General features: G+C 35.8%; 2 protein-coding genes across 3 annotated transcripts; one reads left to right on the top strand and one right to left on the bottom strand.

Moving 5' to 3' along the window:
• Nucleotides 1-950: 950 nt before the first annotated feature.
• Ddx56 (putative ATP-dependent RNA helicase DDX56) lies at nucleotides 951-3,167 on the top strand. The gene is made up of 5 exons (XM_067784646.1): nucleotides 951-1,116; nucleotides 1,178-1,681; nucleotides 1,746-1,984; nucleotides 2,193-2,588; nucleotides 2,657-3,167. The coding sequence occupies exons 1-5, from the start codon at nucleotides 1,039-1,041 to the stop codon at nucleotides 3,072-3,074; spliced, it is 1,635 nt and encodes a 544-aa protein (XP_067640747.1). The 5' UTR covers nucleotides 951-1,038; the 3' UTR covers nucleotides 3,075-3,167.
• a6 lies at nucleotides 3,084-7,893 on the bottom strand. 2 transcript variants are annotated; one of them, XM_067784649.1, is made up of 2 exons: nucleotides 7,411-7,893; nucleotides 3,084-7,337 (listed from the first exon to the last, which is right to left on the bottom strand). In XM_067784649.1, exons 1-2 carry the CDS (start codon nucleotides 7,424-7,426, stop codon nucleotides 5,926-5,928), a joined length of 1,428 nt encoding a protein of 475 aa, XP_067640750.1. In that variant the 5' UTR covers nucleotides 7,427-7,893; the 3' UTR covers nucleotides 3,084-5,925. The 2 variants fall into 2 exon arrangements, with proteins under 2 accessions (XP_067640750.1, XP_067640748.1); XM_067784647.1 differs by having other exon boundaries at nucleotides 3,084-7,340; nucleotides 7,411-7,887.
• Nucleotides 7,894-8,863: the final 970 nt, after the last annotated feature.

Genomic DNA, 8,863 nt, shown 5'->3' with positions numbered 1-8,863 from the left:
ATTAGCAGTATACTCCTGTTCTAGACTTTTACCGGAATAAGTTAACATGCCCAATGAGTACATTTCGTTATGGCATCTCCATAATTTACTAATGACATTTTTACCTGAATCGATTTAATAGTCGAGGTTTTGACGTTGAACGATGAATTTTTAATTGGTTTATGTTTCGTATATTCATAGGTTTACGAAAGTGCACGATTTCTTGGTGTCCTCACTTTTCATAAAATTACCTATGTTCAATGTTCAGCCATACTAATGGATCGAGGCATAGTTAATAAATTCACTATAAAATTAAAAAAAAAAATGTTCTAAGGGGTTATGCAGTTCAGTACTTATCGCGTATTTGTAAACTGATTGCTTCCTATTTCTACTACTAATATTTTTCGAAAACTCGCAAAGAAACAACACAGCTAACGGATGCCAGTTTGATTTGGGAGCAAAATGGCCGCAATTGTCAAAAAATTGAATCATGACGCAAACCATTGTAAATTTTACCAAGTAGCGCAACTAACAGCTGATCGGTGAGAATTCGCACATTCACACGCACAGTTCTCGACTCAGTTTCAAAAAAAAAACTTTAGATTATTTAATTCAAATTTTAAAGTAAGATAATCCTTACAAATTTATGTATGTATATAGAATATATATGTCGTTTTTGTTGTTATTAAAACAATAGTTTTATTTATATTAAAGCTTTTATAATTTTTTTTTTTAACTTTGAAAAATCTCCGAACACCATTCCTTCATTATATGACATTCGACTGCCTAGTCCACTGCCTTCCCCTCTATTCAAAACATTCTCCACTTAAGCTACCAAACTATATAGTAAACAATTACACATTTTTATTAGGTTGGCCTATAAACCTATAAAGTAACAACACTGAATTTAACACTATTTCAATATGGCTTGGCAGCACTTGTTACTTGACGTCAGTTTGGCCACACTTCCTTGTGCATTTTATTTATTTTTTTTTGCCAAAAACGTGTTCAGCTAAATGCGTGCATTTTCTGTTGATTGTCATTAAATTACTTTTTTTTATGTATGCTAATAAAATGAGTGCCGAAAGAAAACTGCTTCAGTTCCATCAAATGGAATTAGACGAACGGCTCCAAAAGGTAGATAAACAATATTTAAAAGAAAAAAAGGATTGGTATCATTCATTCATATATCCTCTAGGCCATTTCCAAAATGGGATGGATGCAGCCAACACTTATACAAGAAGCTGCCATTCCATTGCTGTTGGAAGGTAAAGACGTCGTAGTACGTGCGCGCACTGGGTCTGGGAAAACTGCAGCATTTGCATTGCCTTTATTGCAAAAGTTACTTAATTCCAAGCTGAATGCATCGGAGCAATGTACCAGTGCACTCGTTCTTTCGCCAAGTAAAGAACTATGTCAGCAAACGCGCATATCAATGCAACAAATGGCAGACAAATGCGGCAAAGTTGTGCGCATAGTAGATTTATCAACAAGCGATGTTGTAGCACAACGACATGTGCTATCGGAGCGGCCCGATGTTGTAATATCAACACCAGCCAAAGTGTTAGCACATGTGCAGTCAGGAGCATTATGTTTGAAGAAAATAGAAATGCTTGTAGTTGATGAAGCAGATTTGATATTTTCATTTGGATTTGAGAAGGATTTTAAGAAGCTTATAGAATATCTGCCACCTATTTATCAAGTAACCTAGTTTGATTTCCTATTTAGAATACAATAATTACCTAAATTAACTACGTGTTTTATAGGCGGTACTTGTATCTGCCACAATGTCCGATGATGTTATGAGAATGAAAAATATTGTGCTACATAATCCAGTAGTACTTAAACTTGAAGAGCCGGATTTAGTGCCAGAAAACCAACTTTCACATCAACGTATTTTAGCAGAAGAGAATGACAAACCACCTATATTATATGCACTACTGAAATTGCGTTTAGTACGTGGAAAAAATGTAATATTCGTAAATTCGGTCGATCGCTGTTATAAGTAAGTTGAGCGCTCTCTGTTTGATAATAAATACTAGAGATTAATATGATGCAACTTTAGTTACAATGAATGCGCAGCTTCTATGCGAAGGTTGGCGCATATATGATTTACTTGTCTAATCTTCTCTCTGATTCTAGTTGTGTCAATTATTTGCTTTTGGTAAAAAACTCAAAGTATATATAGCTTTACCTTTTTTTATTTCCAACAGACTCAAATTATTTCTTGAACAATTTCAAATCAAGTCCTGTGTACTTAACTCTGAGCTTCCTACAAAGATACGCATACATACAATAAATCAATTCAATCAGGGTATCTATGATTTAATAATTGCATCCGATGAACGCATGTTAGAAAACCCTGGTCGTAATAAAAGTGATCGCGAATCGGGTGCATCACGTGGAATAGACTTTCACTGTGTAACAAATGTAATAAATTTCGATTTCCCTACGGATGTCAACTCATATATACATCGCGCTGGACGTACTGCACGTGGCACGAATAAAGGTAGTGTTTTGTCTTTGGTGAGCTTGAAGGATAAAGCAGTAAATGAAGCTGTGGAGGAACGTTTAAAAATCGGCTACATGAGCGAAGATCAAGTGATTAAGTATGCTTTTTTAAAAAATGTGAATATATATACCAATTACATAAAAAGCTGTACATTTTTCGCTTCAGAAATTATCAATTCAAGTTGGAGGATATTGAACCATTTCGCTATCGTGCACAAGATGCATGGCGTGCGATAACACGCATCGCAGTACATGAAGCTCGCATGCGTGAAATTCGTATAGAAATTTTCAATAGTGAAAAATTGAAAGGTTTTTTCAATGAAAACTCGCGTGATCTGCAGGTTTTGCGACATGATAAACCTTTGAAAACGGTTAAAGTGCAACCACATTTATCACATGTGCCAGAGTATATTGTACCCAAAGCTTTAAAGCGTGTAGCAGCAACAGCTTTAACACGCGCACCCAAACAACCACGTGGCTATCATTCAAAAGCGAAAGCGGTTTATGAAAATCAAAAAGACAATCCTCTGTTATGTAGCGAAATTGATTATGGACGAAAGCGTGGTGGTGGTAAAAAGAAATAATAGTCTCTATTGCTTTTATAATATGCTTTGTTTTTATGTTTTATATTTTATCTATAAGATTTTGTAAAATAAATGGAAAAGTTATTTAAAAAATCTTTATTCTTCATTTTCTCTTAAATATTCAAAAATATGTATTTTAGTAGGCCTTAAAACAATTAATTTCGTATGTATGCATGAACATATTTACTTAAGCTTTTTGTATCAACTAACAAAAAAAAAACTTGGAAATACTTTGTACGTTAGTGTTTTTACTCATTTTTCTTAATTTTTAAATTTTCAATAATTTTATCGCAACCAAGCATGTTCTTAATTGCAAATTAAGTAGACAATATGTGCAATGATACTTTATGCAGATTCCTTAAATAATGTTTATGTAGAAAATACTAATATTTACTACGTAAATTATAAATCTTAAAATCATTACAAAATTAAAGAGGTTTATAATGCATTTCAGAAGGAAATTTTCATAAAAGGTTGTCGCTATTAAAAATTATAAGAAATTATTTTAGCCGATTTCTTTTATATTAGTTGAATTTTGTAAATACATAAATCAATTCAGAAGAAATTTATTAAATTTACTTCTTTATGTTTCAAAACTTGAGTCCGCAACTATTTCGTCAAATCGTGTGGAGGTTACCGGAATAGGCATGAATATTATTTTCCTTACTGTTTTCGTTGGCGGGATACAAGGTTCACTCCCTAAACCTTTGGGGGATGCCTTTATCGCTACAACAGGAAAATAATTTCGAAAAAAAGGCCATGGCTATAATTGATAAAATTCGTCGTACTTCGGAAAAATGTTAACATGTATTTTCGGGTTTCATTTTTAATAAATAAGCTCGAAAAAAGAAATTGAATTTGAATAAATATTGGCCAGCCCATCTCAAAAATTTGAACTCAATACGAACTTAAAATTAACAGAAATGTTTCGGTTTCCGAATTCGAGACATTTCGATGTGAAAAGGTGCTCTGACATTCACAAATACGGTAGCGTTGAATAAGCGGCTAGAAAGTAGTTCCAAATTTTTGAAATGGTTACCAGCAGAATAGCAAGAAACAAATATATAGTATGATGATTCGGATATGAATTGAAATATTTTGCCAACACAGGCCTGACCATGTTTGAAATTTTAAAGCCATATATTTTTCTATACCTAAAATTTGTTTTTCCCAACATAGGAAGGAAAGAAAGTTAACATTTTGACTCATAATTCTCACATCGTATCTTGCTAGGATTGAAGGGGTTGATAAGCGCAATACAATAGCTTCAAAGCTTCCGCAACCCAAGTGTCAGCCTCACCTACGCGAGGGGAATCCTGTTGCATATATGAAGGTATCATACACATATTTAGAAGGCGACTCCAAGTTCATCATGGAACTAGGGGATGGGGAGGGCGGGATGGCCTAGAAGGTTTAATGTGGTCATATAAATCGTTCCCGAGACGGGGCTAGTACCTTAATGGTGCTTTGTTACCGGATCTATATCCGGAAAAGGACCATCAACATCGATAACACTCCCCAAAGCTCTCGGAGAGTTGTTGTTGTAGCAGTGCTTCGCCCCATCTAATAGGAGCGACCGATCACAAATTGCCATCAATATCCTCTAACGGGAGTGCAAGGAAATTTCTGTTTCAACAGGGGTGTACCATAATGAGAGGGGTGTTACAGGTGCCTTCGGAACCTTTATCGTTAATACAACAACGATCACTGATCGGAAACTATTTCACCCAAGCAATAAGTCAGTTCACAGGAATGATTTTGTTGATGTTATTACACTAAAGCACATGCGAATAAAAGGAGACCTGGTGAATGCCTTAAATATCATTTTCATTCGAAGCGAGATACAGAATAAGGAATATGTTTGAATATAAATAGATATAAATAAATATGCATTTAAACCTCATGTTTTAAAATATAAACATTAAAGGTAACATGTAAATGCGTAAACCCCGTGAATCATTTTTATTAAAAATTTATGTGGTTAACTTACGAGCTATTTATTTATATGAAGTGTGCTATTATCTCCGTAAAAAGTGTACTTATTTAAAAAAAAGTTCTAGATGAATTACTGAGTCATATGGTATTAAAGAAAGCATCACTAAACTGACATTTTTCGATTTTACTACTTGATAATCAAAATTTTCAAATAACAAATGCAGTGCAATAATCAAAAATCCTGTGATGGTTCTCGCATGAAAAAATGCAGTTAATAAGACTATAAACTGCTCATTTAAATACGCCTAACCAGAAAAATACGATTTTAGCTCCCTTCCGAAGTGCTTTGTTCTGAAAGTAAACTTGAAAAACTTTTCAAGAAATATTTATTTTAGAGCCTACGATTTCTTCTTGAACACAAGCGTGAATTTTGAGCCACGAGAACCCGAGAACTAAGCTGCTAGCGAGATTCTCGTTTCTCTAAATACTCTTAATTCTCGGGAGCTTCTCGATATTCAGTTTAGTTGCTGTATTAGTTGTATTCCATGTACGGGCAGCAATTAAATCGAATCACGAGAAGCCACGATTGCCGAGAAATTTTACCTCGAAGAATCTAGAGAATTAATTGGTCAAATTTTGAATAACTCGAAAGTAGTAACTTTTTTATACGCAAAGCAAGCTTCTTTAAACAAATTCCAGGTTTTTCTAGAAACTGTATGAAATCATAAGTTAGAAAATGTAAATAAAATGTAGCCTTTTGAATATTGCAAAACCTTTTGCAAACTTGCTCAATGAAAAGAGTTGACCAAAATCCAACTAATTGAGAAATATCGTCCACTTTTTGACGTAAAATGACTCCTAAGCAAATGTATAAAATAAAATTTCCTTTGACTGCACCCTCCTCTATATTGTATAATCAACCCAATTTTCGGCGTCTTGGCGCCGTAACAACTGACACATTAGCACCAGCTGGCAACACACTTACTGCAGGTAATTGCAAATGTTGCACCATAAGTTGTGGTTGTTTCTGTAATAAACTTTCGGCAGCCAAACGTTCGCGCTGCAATTGCTCTGGATCATCTTCGTCATCATCTGAGATCAATGATATACTCAAATCGCTGGACAGTTTCAAAGAAATGGGCGGCGGTGTTGGTGAAACCATAGGTGGTGTAGGTCCTTTCCGCTTTGTTGTTGTACCTTTCTGTTGTCCATTAGAAAATTCTGGCATACCACATGAGGCGAGACCTTCACGCAACTTTGTAAGCGATAGTTCATAGGTACGATTTGCGATTACAGTGTGCACTGTAGTCTCATCGGGCAACATAGGAAATAATTCATTGGTATTCGATTTCGGACAAGTGCTAGCAGCTGAAGAGCGTGGCACAAGTGAAACAGTGACATCTTCATCAACTTGCGCACTATAAGGTGATAACATTGTGGGATATGTGGGTGCAGATGGTTGAGGTGGTGTGTTTGCGGGCGTTTGAAGTTTTGGCGACTTTTGTGCTAGGGTAGGTGTGATAGTAGTTGAGAGTGGCACGATTGGCGGCGTTACCACAGATAACAGGGGCTTGAGTAAACCATTGTTTGTGTTTTTGAAGTCTTTCAGTGTATGCGGCGGCAGTACCGATGCCGATGTTGCTACAGCACATTTTTCATTATCACTATCATCGCTTAGCACAATGCTTTCATTATTTACAATTGTTGGTTGTTCATGACGTTTCGGCTGTTGAGATTTACGTTTTCGTTTCACGTTTCGACGTGGCATGGGTGCCACTTGAGCGATTGGTGTTGAAGTTGCAGGAATATTTTGTAGATTCTGTACTGGTATAAGCGTAATATTTGGCACCTTTGAAACTTCAATCGCCTGCCCAGAACAAACATATAGTTGTGGTGTTGTGGGTGTGGAATGCAAATTTGATATGGGCACAAGTGGAGGAGGCCCATTGTTAAAAGCAAAAGTTGGCATTTTATTGATAACCGGCTTAGCATTCGACAATTTTAAAGAATTATCCTTGCTAACGGTACTTGACTTTTCCTTAGCATCTTCATCATCTGATAACAAATCAATTGTGACATTTGCTGGGAGCTTAGCTAAATTCTGTTTGCGTCGCTCAGTCTTATAACGTTGTAATATGTGATGTTGTTGAATGCCTGCAGCGGCTAGCAAGGCTTTGGCCCAACGCAAACGTTTTCGCCGCAATCGCTTGTTGTCGAATAGTGAAGGCGAAATATAAAATGGACCGGAATTCTTGTGTGTTATACTTAAATTATTAGAGCTGGGTTTCGGTGTGACTATTACTGCGGAATTTGCATCCACAATCGGCGCTGCTGAAAATTTTGAAACAAAAATAAAGCGACATTTATACCATACTAATATTTAATTTATAGCTAAACAAACCAGTATTTTCGCTCATTTTTGTTTACTGTGTGTGAAAATTGTATATGCAATTATCTATTTATTGAAATTGTATTCCGATAACAGCTTTTCTTGGTTGTCATCAATTTGTTGGGGTACAGTCCTTTTTGCAACTTGCATAATTACACTTTTCACCCCGTTTTGTGATCCACCCAATGTGGCAAGTAAACTCCTTGTTAACCTTAATGCAGTTGATTAATAAAAACTTTCACATGTAACGTCTTGCTGGCAAATATTTATTTTGATTAAAAGCCTAGGTAATTTGTAAATTCTTGTAAACAACTGCACTTTTTGTGTTTATTTTGTTGTTCTTTTCTGAGATCACACAAACATTGTGAATCAAACTACGTGTGATATCTTATCTGTCAACTGCCTGACAGGTTGTTCAATATGGCTACTTTTTAGCATTTTGACAGCGTTCAATATGCCGGCGCCTATCTTCAGCAGGTGATAGAAAGAGATACAGAACGAGACAGCGATAGTCAATTACAAATCAGGTGATCCAATCACTTTGGAATTTTGACGTCTATGCAGAAGATATCACGCTTAGTTTGATTCACAATGCATACAAATGCGGCGCATTAGGGTTGCTTTCTGCAGCTGTTTGACAACAACTACTTGATTTCACCAGACAACCCTGCAGCAATAAGATGCCAGATCGTTCAAAGGTGAATCGTATTCAAAGCACTCAACTGTTGAGTGTTCACCATCTGAATTCAAGGTTGAATACTTCCGATTTACTGTATTCCGAATTGGTTTTTCGTTTTAATCACAACAAATCGCGCGGGTTATGCGCTAGGTTGGGACCCACCACGTTAAAATCCTTTCAATTAAAACAATTACTTAGCAAACCTTTTTTTGATGACGACCGGGTAAAATTCTAGAACAGCGGTCGAATGCTAATACGCGTACAAAAATTACGGGAGGGGTGTCAAACGACGCGTATTAACCTAAACAACAATGATTTGAAAAAGAAAAACGTTAGCTCTGTCCGGAGACATTTACAGTTAAAGCTGGTAATTTTAGAGTGTTTGTTGTAATTATACTCAGCTGAGCAGAGCTCAGAGAGTATAATAATTTTGTTCGCCTAACGGTACTCCTTAACGGCATAAACTAATTGAGAGAGATATAGGCTTCTATATATCAAAATGATCTGGGCGCAAAAAGAAATGCATTAAGCCATGTCCGTTCATCCATCCGTAAACGCGTTATCTAGAGTAAATTTTGAGGTATCTTAATGAAATTTGGTATGTGAGACGGTTAAAGCGATGAAACTTGGTAGGTGGGTTGACCTTATGAACCAGAATAGAAAATTAGTAAAATTTTGGACAATGGGCGTGGCACCGCCCAATTTTAAAAGAAAGTAATTTAAAAATTTTGCAAGCTGTAATTTGGAAGTCGTTGAACATATTATTTTGGAATATGGCAGGAATGA

The sequence above is a fragment of the Eurosta solidaginis genome, chromosome 4, assembly GCF_040869045.1.
Source record: "Eurosta solidaginis isolate ZX-2024a chromosome 4, ASM4086904v1, whole genome shotgun sequence".
In the NCBI taxonomy this organism is placed as follows: Eukaryota; Metazoa; Arthropoda; class Insecta; order Diptera; family Tephritidae; genus Eurosta; species Eurosta solidaginis.
The sequence above is the reverse complement of the archived record's forward strand: the minus strand, read 5'-3'. Positions and strand labels throughout refer to the sequence as shown.

What these genes read in the sequence shown, in the direction of transcription:
- Ddx56 (XM_067784646.1), top strand. Translation starts at nt 1,039, where the DNA reads ATGTATGCTAATAAAATGAGTGCCGAAAGAAAACTGCTTCAGTTCCAT. An exon ending in TAGACGAACGGCTCCAAAAG is followed by an intron (nt 1,117 to 1,177) that starts GTAGATAAACAA and finishes TATATCCTCTAG; the next exon opens with GCCATTTCCAAAATGGGATG. An exon ending in TCGGTCGATCGCTGTTATAA is followed by an intron (nt 1,985 to 2,192) that starts GTAAGTTGAGCG and finishes TATTTCCAACAG; the next exon opens with ACTCAAATTATTTCTTGAAC.